At 48.2% G+C, this 15273-nt stretch overlaps 1 protein-coding gene across 1 annotated transcript in view; it reads right to left on the reverse strand.

Annotated features, from left to right (window-relative positions):
- The window catches only part of ANO2 (anoctamin 2, calcium activated chloride channel), a 372967-nt gene that overhangs the window by 233564 nt on the left and 124130 nt on the right, over positions 1-15273 (reverse strand). The window contains exons 7-9 of the mRNA XM_011955293.1: positions 9965-10020; positions 8390-8431; positions 1785-1849 (exon numbers count right to left, since the gene is read on the reverse strand). Coding sequence (XP_011810683.1) covers positions 1785-1849; positions 8390-8431; positions 9965-10020 — 163 coding nt within the window. The remainder of the gene's footprint in view (positions 1-1784; positions 1850-8389; positions 8432-9964; positions 10021-15273) is intronic.

Consider the following 15273-nt stretch of genomic DNA (forward strand, 5'->3'; position numbering starts at 1 on the left):
CCTTCCTCCTCTCCCTCCCGACCAAGCCTTGGCCTTGCCCAGGGGCCGTGGGAGTGTTCCCGGCCTTCTGATCTGTGAGGAGTTGTAGACAGCCTCCGGCCCTGCTCCAGTACACTGTGCCCTGTCTAGACAGATTTGAGCTCTCCATCCTCAGGAACCGCCAGGCCCCAGAGCAGGGCTCCCCTCCAAAGGCAATACTTCCCCTGCAGGTGAGGCTGCTTTGGTGGCCAAAACCGAGTGCATATTGGAGCCATTTCCCACTCAGCTGGCGGCGAGTCACCTGAAGTCTCTGGGGGAAAAGACAGGGCTCTCTGGTAGGGAGAATTTTTATTTTTTAATCATACTTTTAAAAAAAACGAATGAGTAGTTGGAGAAAACAGGCGACAGAGTGGGTGGCCACTTGAGATCCAGAGAGAAAGATCAAAGCCCACCAAGAATGGAATGATCAGCCTTGGTGTGGCCCAGAGAACAGTCTAGGTGGCCCATGCCACATGAAAGGCAGCCAGGGGACGGGAGACGGGGTGAAGGAGCCTCGGTCACAGGCCCCGCATGTCCCTGCTCCCCCACCCAAGACCCTGGTTCACAGTCCTCAGCTGGAACAAACACCTGCTTCCAAGAGACATCCAACCAAGCTCTGTCCGCTGGGAGGGCCGCTGCATCTCTGTGTAGGAGGTGAGCTGCCCAAACTCTGGCCTCCATGAGGCTTTCTCTTTCCAAGAAGAAGCTGGAATTCCTCCCTCTAGACTCGATTCTCCTGGCTGCTGCCCCTCTCACAATCCCAGCCCAGGGCAGCCAGCCAGGAACATGCTCTATTTTCAGGCTGACTAATTAGCTCATTAGGTGACTGCAGGGCAGTGAGTCCACCACGTTCACCATGGTGCAGCCTCCTCCTGCAGGCTCCGGCGGCCCATCTTTTCCAAATGAGCACATTCTACCATGTGAACCCACAGATCCCTCAGCTCAGCCTCCCAAGTTAGGACAACCAGGACCCTGAAGATCAAAGAGGAATTGGGACTTGCCCAAAGAAATGGTAGCACTTAGTGGCCAGGCCCAGTCCAGAACTCACGTCTCCAAACTCTCAGCCCAGTGCTTTCATACAGTGCTGCAGCCCAACATTCCAGTCAGAAGACTGAGTTTCTAGAGCCCTGAACCCATTTAAAAGTAGTCAGACCTATGGCATTCCAGCAAGTTCTTTCAAAGGACTTTTTACTAATGTTCAACAGAAGCTGGGGAAATGTCCAAGATGCCAGAAAACAGGACATCATTCTGTGACAACAAGCAATGGAGGAATCCCAGGGCCCAGTCTCTCCTCCCTTCTAATTTGGAAAAACCGAAAGAAGTCCACATTCTGTCAGGCCAGCCAGCATACTCCCAAAGTGATTTGCCAAATCCACCCTTTCCTGGATCAACACTGGCACTTGGGCATAACCCAAGAATCAGCTTCATCCAGGTTCTTCCCTAGACAAGACTAAGGAAAAGAAGTGGGACAGCTCCATGCACCCCTCCCAAAGAACAGGCAGGGAAAGAGACCACAGTGTTGAAGACCTCAAGGTGGAGGTCATGGTCTATCAATCCACAGGATCTTTTGTGCCACACAGGCTCCATGTCCTTCCTGTGTCCCCAACTGCTTCCCCACCCATGGGACGCAGACGAGGGGATCACAGAAGCTAGAAAAGAAGATCCCTCCACGTGAGCAAAAGACTACCGGAGTCAAAATGTTTATGATACATCTTTCAGGACTTGCATCTCCAGGATCCTTCCAAAAGTTCCCTACCACCTCTTACCTGATGAGGTCAATAGGTTGGAACTTATAGAACACTCCATACCGCGCCCATTCTTGATACAGCAGCTAAACAAAGAAAATAAGGAAACAGGTTAGAGGTAGAGATGGGAAGCTTCACCTGATTTTGTCCATCCTAACAAGTCAGAATTTGATCCCCAAAGCCCAGCTTTGAAGAAATTCTCATGAGACATCCACAGGGAGATGTCCAGAATCAGGAGGCTATGGAAACTGGCTTCTCCTTCCCCAAACAATAGAGGTGAACTTTATCACACTCTGCGGCAGTCCTGCACCTGATCAGCAGAACCCCGTCTTCTTTATTCCCATGTCTTGCCTAGTCCAGCAAAACGAGCCCTGATGTTCGTGATTCACTCATTTAACAAGTATTTAGTGACATCTCCTTATGTGCCAGGCACTGTCCCCACACTGGATACAGCAGTAAGCTTACACCCTGGTGTGGAGAGACAAATATAAACATATAAACAGATAAGATTTGGAAATCTTAATGAAGAAAAATTTATCAAGGTCAGGGAGCAGAATGTGAAGGAAGGGAGAGGAGTGGGGTGCTATCGTAGACAGGATGGCCAGGGAAGGCTTCTCTGAGGAGGTAACATTGAGCTGAGACACAAAGGAAGGGGGCAGGGTGTCCCAGGCAGGACACTCTTCTTGTGCAAACGCCCCAAGGCAAGTGCATATGGCATGTCCCAGGAAGAACAGGGAACCAGTGTGGCTGGGGCAGAGTGAGCATGGGGAGAACTTGGGGGACAAAGTCAGAAAGAACCAGGACGGCCAGATCACTTGGGGATGTGCAGGCCATGCTAAAATCTTTGTATCAACACTGGATGAAATTTGGATTTTGAAGGGAGCCACTGGGAGATTTGCAGTAGAGGGGCAAAACAATCTGAGATTGCAGAAGGCTCACTCTGGTTGCTGTGTGGAGAACAGAGTGATCAGAGGCATAGGGAAGTTATTGGAATGGTCCAGGGAAGAGATGATGATGGCTTGCACCATGGGGGCAGCAGCAAATACAGAAGAGCTAGTTGATTCTGCTTAGATTTTAAAGGTAAAGCCTGTAAGATTTACTGTTGGATTGGATGTGGGATGAGAAGAAATAAGAACTTGGCCTGAGCCACTGAGTCATGGTGATGCCTTTTACTGAAATGAGAAAGACTGTGGGAAGGACAGGTTAGTGGGGGTAGAATCAAGAGCTTACTTGGGGATGCATTTTTTGAGATGCTCTTTGGGTATCCAGCGGCATGGCGAGCAGCTAGATACAACAATCTGAAGTTCAAAGAAGAGTCCAGTACATTTGGGAGTTCTTGAAGAGGAGGACATTTGTAAAGTCATTAAATGATGGATGTTATCACCAAAGAAGAGATAGTAAGTACAGAAGAAGCCTGAGGTCTGGGCCCTGCGCACGCCACCATTTAGAGGTCAAGAGGGTAATGAAGAACTGGTAAAGGAGACAGAAGGAACGGCCAGTGATGTGGAGGAGAACCGGAAGTGTGTGGCATCCAGGAAGCCAAGGGGAGAAAAGGTTTCAAAGAAAAGAAGAGCATAGCTGGGCGCGGTGGCTCACGCCTATAATCCCAGCACTTTGGGAGGCCAAGGTGGGCAGATCACGAGGTCAGGAGATCGAGACCATCCTGGCTAACACGGTGAAACCCCCGTCTCTACTAAAAATACAAAAAACTAGCCGAGCGCGGTGATACGCGCCTCTAGTCCCAGCTACTCAGAGGCTGAGGCAAGAGAATGGCGTGAACCCAGGAGGCGGAGCTTGCAGTGAGCCGAGATCACGCCACTGCACTCCAGCCTGGGCGACACGGCGAGACTCTGTCTCAAAAAAAAAAAAAAAAAAGAAGAGGACAAGTGGTGTCAGATGTTGTTAATGGGTCAGGTTAGATGAGCAGTGGCCACTGGATTCAGTGGCTTTGAGGTTACCAATCACCTTGACAAGAGTGGCTCCAGGAGAGGGGTAGGGGCAAAACCGAACACATCAGGCCAGGCTATCTAAGAATATTTCTGCAGTAACTTTATCAGAATCAGCATGCGTCTCACTAAACATGTGTATCAATTCCGGTAAATAAAATCATTCAGTAAGGGATCATCATGAGACCTCATCTACATACCTATGCTGAATCAATATTGGTACTTTATCAAATTATATGTCTGGAATTGACAGATTTATAATACAGCTGCTATTTTGTTACATTATTTATGCTCCTACTACATCACACACAACTCATGAGGAAATCTGTCAAGGAGAACCTACTCTAATCGGGTGCTTCGGAAGCCCGTCTGAACATCAGCCCTACAGGGAGCCATCCTGTTTACCTAAGAATCTTTAAAGACATGACATTAAAATGGAAATGAGAGCCAGCGATCTCACTTAAGGGTGGTAGACTTTTACTGTCACAACGTCTTCCAGCAACTGCAAAACAGGACCAGAAACTACACGGATCCTGAAGAGGCAAACTGCACCAGCAGTTCCACCACTTGCAATGGAGGAAACCCAGATACAAAAACGGGTTACTCAGTGCATGAAGGCAGAGGAACATCTGAATTCATGAGCACTGCTGCTGCTCACTCCAGGGCGGTGGCTAACCTAATCTTATTGTTATTAGTACATCTCCTCCTCCCACATCTTGGGTGCTTCTAATGCCTGAGTTTTGACTCTCCTGAGTGCAAACCCTGGGCTCTCTAGCACCTGGTTTTCACAGTGACATCATTGTGGCCCAAAGGGAGATAAGCTTGCATCAGGAGATGCAGGCAGGGCACCCTCTCGAGAGCTATGGGACGTCACTGTCTGCCTTATAGGCCCTGACCTCCAGAGCAAATTCCTCCCCAAGTCGTATGCCCAGCCAAAACTTGAGCTTGAGAACACCTATCTGCCACTGCCCTGGAGGAAAAAACGAAAAATGTTCCAAGAATCCAGTATGGCCTCAACTGAGAGCTGACCTCAGAAGCCTTTTCCCTGGCTGAATCCCAGACCCGCTGAAAGAGACTTCCAGAAAGTCCCTCTCTCCCCATGGTCTCTTTTAAACACAAAGATGTATCCATGGCTTGTGGATATAGATGAGGAGGAGCCAAGAGAACTATCTGGGCTTGATACAGAAAAGCTAGAAGCATACGGAGGAGGCAGTGATCAGGCAGCCCCTGAAACACAGAGCTGGAGCGACAGAGCACCAAAGCTGGGAGGCGGTGCAGCAATTATGCCTGGATGCCCAGGCTGGCTCATATGCCTTCTGTCACCTGCAGGGGAGGCAGGGAGGGAGGTGGAGAGTACTGCAGACCCTTCCCAATCTTTAAGAAGGTTTAGTCACGGATCGTGCTGAACTCCAGCTTGCAGGGCCCCAGAAGGGACCAGCAGGCAGGGTGAAAAGAGGCACACTCTGGAGTCCTGCCCCGTAAGGACCAGTATGGTGTGAGTAAAGCACAGACACGTCAACAGGCCCTTTAAACTTGCAGAGTCTAGTGCCTTCTACTGCAACTCTTAGTGAATTCCCTTTCTCCTTTAGAGGTTCACCATGTCCTCTCTTTACCAACTGGCAAAGCCAGCAAATACACCAGGGAGGGACTACTGCTCCTTCTTAATGGACAGTGCCTGATTCCAGAGCCCTGGACGTAACCCCAGATGTGTCTGTCTGCCCCAAGCATTTACCGCAGGAACCATCCCACCTGATGGATGAGAGCATAGAAGCAGGAAGTTTGGGTCCCCAGGAATCACATTTGACAGAGGTCATCAATTTAAGGATTTCATGAGACTATAAAGGAACTCAAGTGTTAAAAACTCCTTGCAACAACCCTTTGTAATGCCAGAGAACATCAAGGTGTTTGGGACTCATGGCCCTCTCTGAGGCCACAAGCTCCTCAGACAGCAGCTAGACCTGAGACAGGCAGAAAGATGCTGTAGCCCCCTCGGAGGCATTTAAGGGACAGGGGCAGCCTGAACGGAAGAGACTTGGATTCTACTCCCAGATGCTACACTAACCTGTTTGAACATTTTAGTAAGTAACTCCACCTCTCCAGGTCTCAGCTTCTCCATACAGTAACATGAAAGTCGTGCAGCATGGCAAAATGAATCCCCAGTTGAAACCAAGAAGAAAAGTGCCTTTCTTGTTAGGAAGGCAAGTTTTAAAATGCAGGACTGACTCTCTCTCCACAGTTTTCAGTGGGTCACTTACTAACTATCCACTAGGGAAGACAGCCACCTGCAAAGGCTAGAAAATCCAGCACTAAGGGTTTCTAGAATGCTAAAGGAAGTCACATCCAAAGTTCTACTTTGAGTTCTCCCCTGTAAGTGGATGAAGAAGCTGCAGAGAGTCAGTGAGAGCTGGGGAGCCCTGAGCAGATGGTGACAGCCACTTCTCGGGGAATTTCCAGGACACTAAGCAGCATTGGCAAATGGGGAACTAGGCAGCTGCTGGAAGCCAGGAGGGACCCATCTACCCCCAGGCTGCTCCCTCTTCCAGTCGTCCTGGCTTCTAGGAAGGCAGGAAACCCTTGTTCTCAAGAGGGAGGAAAACAGGGAGGAAGTTTCTTTTTTTTTTTTTTTCTGAGACGGAGTCTCGCTCTGTCGCCCAGAGCTGGAGTGCAGTGGCGCCATCTCGCCTCACTGCAAGCTCCGCCTCCCGGGTTCACGCCATTCTCCTGCCTCAGCCTCCCCAGGAGGTGTGACTACAGGCGTCTGCCACCACGCCCAGCTAATTTTTTGTATTTTTAGTAGAGACAGGATTTCACCTTGTTAGCCAGGATGGTCTAGATCTCCTGACCTCGTGATCTGCCCACCTCAGCCTCCCAAAGTGCTGGGATTACAGGTGTGAGCCACCGTGCCCGGCCAGAAGCTTCTCCTTAATGACCCTCCAGGAGGGGAAAGAAAGAAATTTCCAGCCCCTACCTGAGTCTGAGTCACAGAAACTGTACAATAGCACCAGGTGAGCTTCAGGAGAGGGAGACTGACATCCTCTAGGGCCTCTCGACTTGCCTAGAATCTGCCTGCAATGAACCTGGCCTTGGGGAGATCATGGGAACAGCCACAAATTGTAAGGAAGAGTGAAGGAGAACATCCAGGTGCTGGCAGGATGGGCAGGCTGGGACAACATGGTGAATAATCCCTAGAGGCCCCAGAGAGGCCACCCTACACTGCAGCTCCCAAACCTTCTCCATGTCCTTCATTATATCAGCCAAAGATAAACATTTTGTGATGCGAAATTTTTTTGTTAAAAGCCATTGCTGTGGTTAACAGTAATTTTGTTCTTTCCAAAGACAAATACATATTTTTATATCTACAACATAGATATTGTAAATAGTCTGTAATTTACTTCTTCCATTACTGCAGGTGACAGAAGGCTGACTGATTTCTCCTATGAGTTGCGGTGTGTTCTGGTCTCCGTAATGTTCCTAGACAGGCTGGGGTCACCACCACCCAGCAGGAGTTTTCTTAGGCAGGCAATGGATGGTGATCACCATTTAAAGGGAAGGAAGGAAAAATCAGAGAGTGGGAGGACAGAAAATGGTTGGGCGAGAGAGGTGAGATGTGGCGAGACATGCTTTCTCCTTTTCCTTTAAATCTGATGCGGGACTTTTCAGGAAATTAAACACCGAGACTATTAGCATCGGATAGAAAACAGATGAGTTAAGACATCGCCACACTACAGCAGACTCCCTGGGCAGGCAGAGAGAGGACATGTGTAAGCAATCACTGCAGAATTTCTGGAAAAGACCTTTTATGTTTTTAATACTTAACACTTCATAACAGGGACTAATAGGCAGGATAAAAAAGAAGCCTGCTCGAAAGGCAACGTGGGGCATGCATGATTTTCCAGACAACAGAGTGGGGGAGGGAAGTTGCTTGAGCTTCAGCTCCTCATCCCTCCCACCATCGCCCACCCTCCTCTGCTCACTAGAGTTGCTGAAGGTGGGGAGAGGCCAGCAGGAGGATGGCACGAGGGGATCGTTGCTGCATCCCCACTGAAGAGGTTGGGGCCACGTTCCTTCCCCTAACTGTAACCTCCAATTTCTAGCTACTTGAACTACAAAGCACAACTGAGCCTCCCTCACACTCAGATTGCTCATCCGTAATTTGGGAGTGGCTATACTCCCCCTGCCTGCCTCAGAGAAAGAGAATCACCTCAAGTTGACCCTCCAAAAGCCATAACGGCACGGATCATCACATGTTTTAAGCAAGAACCCTGGATTCGAGGGCTAGAGGTGTTCCGAGCCCCATCTCTGTTTCCTGTGGCTGTGTGACCCAGGCCAAGGTGCTCAAGCTTTCTGTGTCTCCGTTTCCGCACCTATCAGTTAAGGAATTTGGACAGCCAATGTTTCTCAACTGGTGCTGTCTTGCCATGGGAAGGTGGGGTGAGAGCTGTGTGGTGGGCACTGGATATATTTCAGGACAGCTGGCATTGTGGTTCTCCAGGCACTAAGTGCAGTAGCAACCACACTCACATTTCCAAATACCTGGGTGGGGGAAAAGGGGGAGCTGGAAAAACTGTTGCGAAGTAGATAAGCAGGTAAAGAGAACATCTAAGGCACTTATAGCCCCTTCCACACCCACCCATAGTCTCTCATGCCCAAAGTCCAGGATGCTGCGTGAGGCAGGCTTACCTTCCGGTCATTCATATCGTCCTCTGGACTATTGTATTCACCCTGTGGGAGAAAAAGGGATGCTGGATAAAGCCAATGAAATTACCAGAAACAGGTGCCAAAGAAGAAAGGATTTTCTTTTTTTGTTTTCTAATATCATTGCTTTTTTTTCACTCCCATTTAAGGAAGGTCAAAAGCATGGCATGGGCCGGGCGCAGTGGCTCAAGCCTGTAATCCCAGCACTTTGGGAGGCCGAGACGGGCGGATCACGAGGTCAGGAGATCGAGACCATCCTGGCTAACACGGTGAAACCCCGTCTCTACTAAAAAATACAAAAAGCTAGCCGGGCGAGGTGGCGGGCGTCTGTAGTCCCAGCTACTCAGGAGGTTGAGGCAGGAGAATGGCATAAACCCGGGAGGCGGAGCTTGCAGTGAGCTGAGATCCGGCCACTGCACTCCAGCCTGGGCGACAGAGCGAGACTCCCATCTCAAAAAAAAAGCATGGCATGGTAAGGGGCTGATACTCCATTTTCTTAGCCATCAACACTTGCCACATTTCCTGGGATAACTTCTCACACAAAGATGCGCCCCCCTCATACACTTCAGAAATCAGCCTATGCCCCCTCGTAGCAATGCAATGGCAGAGCTCCAGACTTTAAATGGTTTAGCCCATCATGTGAAAATCACCCGTGCCATGACATGCTCACTCTGTCCATAACTGCCGAACTTAGCAGTGCATACGCCACTGCAAATATGTCAGGAATGAGGAGATTCCCCTCAAAAAAATTCCTGCTGGGCAGTCAGGGAGCCCCACCTCAGCAGTCTCAAATGGCACTACTGCATGGCAGGTGCCCAAGACCTGACCAGTCTGATGAACAGTGAAGCCATGGAGCATTTAGCTGAAGGACCAGTCACATTCTCATGCGTTGTCTTGAAGAACACCATTGCATTGTATCATGGGAAGTTCATAACATTATTGTTCATAACATTATCTCCAGTCAAGGAGAGCTTGCGTTACAGTCATTCTGTTTTCTTTACTTAACCAAAGCATCGTACGAGGAATTCTGAGAGATTTTCTTCAAAAAAAACTTTTTTTAAATAATGATCTTTCGTTAATCTGTAACATGCTAAAGAGGAATTTCACATCTGCACAAAACTCTCACATACAAAAACACCACTTTCAGGCAGCTACGGGTCTGACAGCCCAGGTTAGGGATAACCCAGGCCTTTCAGTCTCCTTCCACCACCATCCACCATCCTCACCAATATCTCCTCCCTTTCATCACCTCATGCCACATCTGTATAGTCACACTTTTGCTAAAAACAAAGCCAGAGAATACAGGGAAAGCTCAGACAAAACCCAGTTTATTTTGTCTTCTGGGGAAATCATTGGCGAGACAGTTTGAGATGACTGGCAAAAATCAAACTGGGGATTATTGTCAGCAATGAGCAGTCCAGGGTCAGCCAAGGTATTTTAATGTCATGCTTCACTCCTGCCTCACCCTGCAGGTATTCACCCGTTTCATTGCCACTGAAAAGTTGTGGTTTTCAACGTTTTGAAGACTACAGAGAGCATGCTGTTGAAAATAGTACTTACGTCATGAAGAGGGTAGGCAGCCTCATAGATATTGTTTGCGATCAGAGAGTTAATACCTACGGAAGAAAGGGAGATGAAAATAGTAACTCTGGGGCAGGCGTTTCTCAACGTAACCCTTGTTTTTTTGGTAACTAAACTCTCACATGCCCCCCAGCTGAGAATCGGTGCATCCTCCTCGATATCAGCCAGGCTAGAACTTTTTGTCAAGCTCTGGTTCTTAGTATAAGAACAATATTTTTTCATTCCCTAAATACGAAATGATGTTTTCATATCAAATAGGCTGTCTCAAAGTTCACATTCCTCCTATCTTCAAAGATTCCAGTCATTCCAGTCCAATAACCTTCCACCACCGTCAGGTGAGAGTCTCTGTGCTCCATGACCACATAGGAATGAATGGCTGTATGGATCATTTTAATCATGATCTAGAAAAGTACGTGTGAGAGCATTCGAATGCACTTTGAGCTCCTTCCTGCTGTTTCACAAGGCAGTGTTGGCTGTGACTGATCTGCCGTCTGGACCATAATATCCCTGAGGTGGGCAGAAGGCAATAGGGCAGTGGTTCTCAAAATGTGGTCTGGGGAACCCTGGGAGTCCTCATGAGGCTTTTGGGGGTCCCTGGAGGCAAAACTATTTTTCTAATAGCACTAAGACATTATTTCCTTTCTCACTCTTCTCTCACAAGTGCATAGTGGGGTGTTGTGGCATGTGCTGCCATCATCCCCTGTGGCTAATGGCATGTGTTTGTATATTCTTGTACTTTCACAATTTCTCAGCCTTAACTTCTCATGCAGTAAACATTGGTCGACACAGCCATGCAAACACCCTTTGGGTGTTCCCAATAATTTCTAAAAGTGTGAAGTTACCCTGAGACCAAAAAGTCTGAAAACTATACAAGGGATTTATGTTTTAATTCCAACAGTGTCTCACACCACTTGCACATAGCAGACCCTACTAAACAAATGTGAAATGAACAAATGGCTCTGTCCCTCCAACTCCATTATACTCACAACAGAGAACCTTCTGCGCCGCATAAAGTCATCGTTATTTGCTTGTTTCATTCTTGGTTTTTTTCAGAGACTATAAAGTGGTCTGTGTGTTCTGTCTGAGTCGGGATGGTCTGTCCTGGGTCGCTGGCTTCCAAACGGGAGGGATTATGTCTCACCAACTCGTAGTACCAAGGATCCCGCCATACGAGGATCCACATTTAATCATGGAGGGGGAGGAGAGGGGGAGTTTCTGGTACACAATGATTTCCCTTGTCTCGCACTTACTTTCTGCCCTGAACCATTCTTTCCAAAGAGACTGTAGACTGTAGTGAGATGAGGAGATAATTGGTTTTGGAGGGAAAGATGTATGATGTCCAAATGCTAAGAAATCTGCATTTGCATGGCTCTGAATAAACGCCGAGGTTGGATAACAAATCTAGACAACATTTACTCATTAAAATTCATGGCTTTCCACCTCCCGCTCCTACCCAATGCCCCACCCACATGCTCAGAGACCGCAGAGGATCTCAGACAATCCTCTCCCCTCCATCAGCCTCCTCTTCTTCAAACCTCGCCCCCATCTGCCACAGTTCCAGGACATTGGATGGCACAAAGACTATTCTCCGGGCCCCACGTGGGAGCGGAGGCCCACGGGAGGCTGCCAGGGGTGCCCGGTGGAAGTGGCTGCTCTTCCAATGAGTTGAAAGCTGAGTGTTTTGGTACTGCTGCGTCACCAAAGGGCCAGTCCTTTCCTGATTTTAAGTTTCCTCCTTGGCATGCACAGAAAACATGAGAAATAACTTTGCGGGGTGAGAGGAGCAGAGGGTGGGGAGAGGAAGTGCAGATGGGGGAAGGGTGCCCTGAGGTTTGCTGAACTGCAGATTTGTCTGACTCACAAGACTACAATTTCACTCCGAGCATCATTAATCAGTTCAAGAGCCATAACCACAGCAACATGAAGCCACCCTACCATAATTAAAGGGAGGAGTCCCAAGCCGGGAGGGGGTTTGTGGGAGTTTGTAGTTAAAAGATACAAAGTGCTGTAGGCCTGGATAGAGGCTGAAGCATCACAGGCGGGTAAGGCCCCAGCTAGACCACACCCCAGAACCTACCCAACCCAATCCCTACAGTCACACTCCACGGTTGCCGTGGCAGCTGTATACACCATGAAGACAGTCCCTAAACTCCAAGGAAAAGTCCAGCAGGTGTTTCACCTACTTAGCTCTTCTGCTAATTCTCAGCTTGACTTTGCACGATAGCCAAGTGTCTGGAAGCATTAAGCCATTAGACCGACAACCTGAACTCCTGGTCCCAGCTGCCAGATCCTCAGAAATGTCTCAAATTATTGGGACACTAAAGCTATGTGCCCTAATCCCCATCTCAAATAAAGCTTCCTGTGCACGGTGCAGCTGGAAGTGGGCAGCTTGCTTCACTTCCAGGACGAGGTTTGCTCATTATTTTGTGTTCCCCAGAGGCCTGGCCTGGGTCAGAGAGCACTCCTCTCACTCCTCTCATAGCACTTAGCTCATGGCTGGAAACACAGAAGAGACGGCAGCCCTAACAGTCACCGGCCCTGTGGCTGCAGTTATCTCAGTACTCCTCTTGTCCATCGCCTTCCTCACTGCTTCGTTGAGCATTCTATGCTCATGAAGAAACTTTTAAACTCCAGCTGATTGTTCTGTCTCCTAAGACAGAAAGTCAAGGTAAAAGGTCCTTTGCTTTGGAGCAGACTCAAGTTATAAAACCAGAGTTGTCCTAACTCAGATAACCACAGCCCCCCAAAATGCTGCAACTGGATGTTTCTCTGTTCCCTCTAGCTGTGAACTCCCTACTTTTCGGGTGGTATCCTATGGGTGATCCCAATCAGTGGCTGCTAGGGGAAAGGAGAAGAAAGTACATTTGAGGAGGAGGAATGGGGCGGGAGAGGCATGTTGAAATTTAAGCATTCATCCACAAATTTACCCAACAACAGGGATTCCTTTGGCCTCCCGGTTCACCCACAGACTTCAGAAACCAAGATTCTACCCCCAAACAAGCATGGAAATCAGTTTAAAACAAGAAGAAAATAATCAAACGTTTTTTAAAAAGAGTCCCTGCTTTGAAAATTGAAATTCTGATTTTTTTCTTTCTTTTCAGCAAAAATGGGCTAATTGGTTCCATCATGCGCCATCCATCTGGCCATAATGGCAAAGTTTTCTTCTTCAGGATTGCATCTATATTCTTTCCTCTCAGCTCTAGACCCAGGGAGAGACAGAGAGACCCAACCTTTTGTCCTATTACTTTCAGGATGGGGGACAGTGAGAAGGAGAAAGCACTGAGGACATTTTCCCTTCCCTGTCTTCCTTAAGAGGAACAATGTCTCAGCTCAAAGTATAGCCCCTGAGGAGCCCCTCACTGATCCTCGAAGTCGACGTGCCCATGTCCCCTTCAAATCACCAGGTACTTCATGCTTAGTGTTTAGAACTAAAAACCTCCAAAGGAAAAGGCTCATGTTTCCTCCCTGCCCAGCATGGACCACACGTCTGTGCAGCCTGACACAATCAGGCCTAGCACCACAGTCCCACATCCACAGGGGCAGGGCCAAGAAACATGACTGGGGCGGGCTTAGGACTCGGCACTGGTACCTGAAAACACACATTCGTCATACAAAGCTGAGACCTAGCGTTGAGCTTCACAGACATATCTGATTTCCTGGACACAAAGGAACAACCAAAGCGCAGAAGTTTATGGTCTACCTCCCAAAGAGAGTCTCATTAAATCTACAAGTGCTGCTGGGTGACAGGGACTGCAGTGCTATTCCCTCCAGGCCAAACTCAAAGGAAACTTTTATCCACTGGGACAGGTACTTAAGAGGAATGGGTGCCATGCTCCTGAAAACCCATTTGGTTTTGATTCTCCCAAGAACAGGGCCCAGTCCACCCGGCATTGTGCTTTCATCCCTGCACTCCAGCCGGACGTAAATCTAAACCAGAGCTCCCAGACGGTGCATTTAACAGAGACTATATTTACCCATCACCAAATTGTCTTGACATGTGCTTAATTACTTAAATGCCTTTAATCCCAAGCCTTTTCTTCTAAGAAAATGTAAACCAGTTCAGCTGGATGAATGATAAACCAGATGTTTACAACACACAACACGGTCTGGCTTTGGTCAAAATATTAAGACATTGTCTCCTGAGTGGGGAGGGGAGGTGCCCAAAGCATACATTTGTTTAAAGGCTCTGACACCAAAACGTCCATGAAAATATAGTTCCATCAACCTGTAATTTTCTGTCCATGAAAAAGCAACAGTAACTTTCATATGAAGGAGTAAGAAAGGTGTTTACCCTCCTCTGATGTGGTCAATGAGGCTTGAGTTTCTTTCCATGGCAAACTGCACTACAAAGTTATTCAGTAGTAAAGTCAACTCCCAGGGCTCTGATAACTGATCTTAGGAAAGATGACATTGATTAAGGAGGCATCATGATCCCTCACACACTTCCACCACCATGCGGTACCCAAACTCACAAATATTTTCAGTCTCTGAATGTGGTGGGCATTAATCCATAATCTCCCACTTCCAGGGGTCAATAAGAGGGAAAGGTTGAGTTGTTCCTCTTGAGGTTATGAAAGAATCCTAAAAAGTTTGATCATTAGTCCACCTGCACTTTTTGAAGGTCAGCTCCTCCTGCTTTGTCCTTTTATACTAATTTTAAACATCACCCCCCATAAGAGAGAAAGAGAAGGGAAGGAAAGGGTGAGGGAGGGGAAGGGGAGGGGAGGCCAGGGTAGGGCAGGGGAGTGGAGGGGAGGCAGGGCAGAGCAGGAGAGGGAAGGGAAGGGGAGCGAAGAAAAGGGAAGGAAAGGGAAGGGAAGGGGGAAGTGGAAGGGGAAGAGAGGGGAAAGGAGGGAAGGAGAAGGGAGGGAAGGACAGGGCAGGGGAAAGAAAGGAGAGGAAGGAAGGAAGGGAGGAAGGAAAAAAGGAAGAGAGGAAGGAAGGAAGGAAAGAACGAAGGAAGGAAGAGAGAGAAAGAAGGAAGGAAGAGAAAGAAAGAAAAGAAAAGAAAAGGGAAGGAAGAAGGAAGGAAGGATAAGAAAGGAAGAAAGGAAAGAAGGAAGGAAAGAAGGAAAAGAGGGAGGGAGAGAGGGAAGGAGGAAGGGAGGGAAGACGGGCAAGAGAAAGTAAAGAAGGAAGGAAGGAAGAAAGGAAGGGAAAGAGAGAGAAAGGAGGAGAAAGGAGAAGAAAGGAAGGAAGAAAGAAGGAAGGAAGGAAAGAATGAAGGAAAGAAGGAGAAAGAAGGAAAGGCAGGCAAGCAAACAAACAAGAAGAAAGAGAGAGAGAGA

Source organism: Colobus angolensis, unplaced genomic scaffold (assembly GCF_000951035.1).
Source record: "Colobus angolensis palliatus isolate OR3802 unplaced genomic scaffold, Cang.pa_1.0 Scaffold11, whole genome shotgun sequence".
NCBI classification, from domain to species: Eukaryota; Metazoa; Chordata; class Mammalia; order Primates; family Cercopithecidae; genus Colobus; species Colobus angolensis.